This window comes from Dipodomys ordii, unplaced genomic scaffold (assembly GCF_000151885.1).
Source record: "Dipodomys ordii isolate 6190 unplaced genomic scaffold, Dord_2.0 Scaffold15, whole genome shotgun sequence".
NCBI classification, from domain to species: domain Eukaryota; kingdom Metazoa; phylum Chordata; class Mammalia; order Rodentia; family Heteromyidae; genus Dipodomys; species Dipodomys ordii.
Genome location: NW_012267231.1, coordinates 12,933,432 through 12,936,274, shown reverse-complemented (window position 1 = coordinate 12,936,274; position 2,843 = coordinate 12,933,432). Strand labels below are relative to the sequence as shown.

Sequence of the window (2,843 nt, the reverse complement as noted above, 5' to 3'; positions counted from 1 at the left end):
CAGCTCAAGGCTAGTGCTCAACCACTTGAGCCACAGCACCACTTCCAGCTTTTTTCTTATGTGGTGCTGAGGAATCGAACCCAGGGCCTCAAGCATGCAAGGCAAGTACTCTCCCATTGAGCCACCTTCCCAGCCCCAAATCTCCTTTTATAGTAAGCAAAATCATCCTCATTAATCAAATCTATTTACAGCCTTTGTTTTTTCTTGATGTCATCCACACCTGAAAATTAGGAACTCAATTCAGAGATGTAGTAACTTTGTTTGGTTTTAATTTTTTAACTTACAAAGGTTATTGTAAAATTAAGTTAACAAACTATTCTTTAAAATCTATATTCTTGAAATGCATCAACAGCATCACTATTATCACCATTTTCCCCCATCAGAAAGGCAGCTTTTATGCATTTGATTTCATGTGAAAGTGAAAAATTCTCATCATCTTAATGCTTAGAACTGAATATAAATTTCATTATGAATAATAAACTGAGTCAAGCTATAAATCTAAAATAAAATCTCTAACCCACAAAATAACCAAATATTCTTATATAATAATCTTACCTAGACTGGTGGGTTTTATCAGTTCATCCAGTAAGTCATAAAATGGTAGTTTTTGAAGTTTTATATCCGGATGGACTGGGTGAAGAGCTGATGTAAGATGTGGGAGTTCCAGTTCATGTTTAGGTCCCAGAAGAGAAGCAGGGAGTAGCGGTGACGATGCAGGGTGACCATCATAAGTGAGTTGTGGAATGGTGGATGGAGACAAAGTTGCTGGCATAGGACTTGAATGTACGTTTGGGATGGACAAGTCCGCAGGTGTCATAATTTTCTGGGGAAATCGCCGCCTATAGAGTTCCTTAATTTTCATTTGTACAGCAGGACTACAGCCAGCCTTTAGCAAATGCAGTGCTTTTGTGAGAAGTTCGTGTTTGCGTCCGTGCTTATTTCTCCCAGCGTAGCCCAACAGTACTTGGAGTTCAGAAACTCTAAGGCTCATAACCATTTGCTTGAAGAAGAAATAAAATGTAAAACATTAGTCTCAAAAAGAGTACAATATTTTAAAATATTTCATTATAATCCCTCTTTATAGTTATGTCAAAGCAACTCATTTACAATCCTAATTATTTCAAATTTAATCTCTTCATTTAATCTCTTAAATAACCAAAGAAATTTAAAAGTAATGTTCATAAATTCATTGAGTTCCACCCAGGATCATGAAAGATGTGAGAAAAAGCATGCATCATGTAGAACCATCTCTCACTTCAGTCTACAGTTTCAGTAAAATTGTCAGATATTTTAACAAGCAGTTACTGTATCTCCAGGAAAATGTACTATGTAAATGGCAAAAGAACATTTCTGGTTTCTTGGGAAAAATTATAATAATATGTAACAGCTCACCTCAAATACTAAATGTAGGTGGTAGGCTAACAATATCATATTATGAGGTATTACATTCTATATTAACTCTGGAATTTGTAAGACTCAAAAGAATAGCTTTTTGGCCAGCTTAATTTGATATGTTCATGTAAGTTATAATTATAGTATATCCCACAAGGTATTATCCTTTCTGCTTTATATAAAAAGACCAGAGTTCACAAAAGTTAAGTAAGTTTCTTGATGCCCTAGCTAAGCAGCAGTGAGAATTCAAATCCAGCTAAACCGCTAGGTAGAAAACAAGGCTGGACATATATTATTTACCCTTGTTTGACTTGGAAGATTAGACTAAAAATCCAGGAATTCAATCTACATGCCAAAATGTATGAAACTGTGTAAAGAAATCTATTTACTTCATTTAGCCCTGTGTTTTTAAGTGCTTTTGATCACTGTTACTACTAGGAAGTAAACAACAGGAAATGGCCATCTAATCCAATCTTCCCATTTTTAAGGCAGCAGAAAATGGAAACCAAAGAAATGATTTACCCTGCTTCACCTAGGTAGTAAAACAGAATACTGCAGATTTTCACCAGCACTGACAGGGAGGGAGGGTTAGGATGGGCAGACAGATGCTAGCTTAACATTCATTAGCTTTATTTCCTCAAGTGTTTGATTTCCTACCCCATCGCAAATTTCACTACATAAAGGCTAAGCTGTCTTTGCTAACTCACCACACCAAAGTAACGATTTTCCTCCTCAGCTCTTCCTTTTGAGGCTTGTGCAGGCGGCAAAGAAAACAAATAAGACAGAAGTACATGAAAAGGAGAATACCAGTGCCTCAAAGTCCAGCTTTTGTCAACCTTTCCCCAGTAGACAGGAAAAGAACTATATCTACTTTTTGTGCCAGTTACCAGTACTGAGGCTTGGCCTGTGCCCTCCTGTCCCTGAGCTTTTGGTCAAGGCTTAGTGGTTAACACTTGAGCCACGCCTCCACTTCAGGCTTTTTAATTGGAGGTGAGTCTCGTGGCCTTTTCTTCCTGGGTTGGCTTCAAACTGTGATCCTCAGATCTCAGCCTCCTGAATAGTTAGCTAGGATTAGAGGCATGAGCCACCAGCATCCAGCTATTCTACCTTTTTACACTGTCTCCTTCTCACCCTCCCTCCCCACCCCTTTCTTTGCTGGTCTTGAAGTCCCTGGGCCCCTTTTGCTCAAGGCTAGTGAGCTGCCACTAGAGCCATAGCACCACTTCCAGCTTTTTCTGTGATTAATTGGCAATAAGAATCTCACAGACTTTCCTACTGTGATCCTCAGATCTCAGACTCCGGTAAAGCTAGGATTACAGGTGTGGGTCACCAGCATCCAGCTTGTTCATATCTTTATTTTAGCATTTATCCTACTGTTCTTGTTTATGTAAGTGATTTCTTGCCAAAACTCAAGTTCTCTAGAGCCCACAAACATGTTATTCTCAGAATCT

General features: G+C 38.3%; 1 protein-coding gene across 1 annotated transcript in view; it reads right to left on the bottom strand.

Annotated features, from left to right (window-relative positions):
- Positions 1-997, bottom strand: part of Pias1 (protein inhibitor of activated STAT, 1) — a 71,474-nt gene extending 70,477 nt beyond the window's left edge. The window contains exon 1 of the mRNA XM_013012106.1: positions 556-997. Within this exon, the coding sequence (XP_012867560.1) occupies positions 556-997 (442 nt within the window). The remainder of the gene's footprint in view (positions 1-555) is intronic.
- Positions 998-2,843: the final 1,846 nt, after the last annotated feature.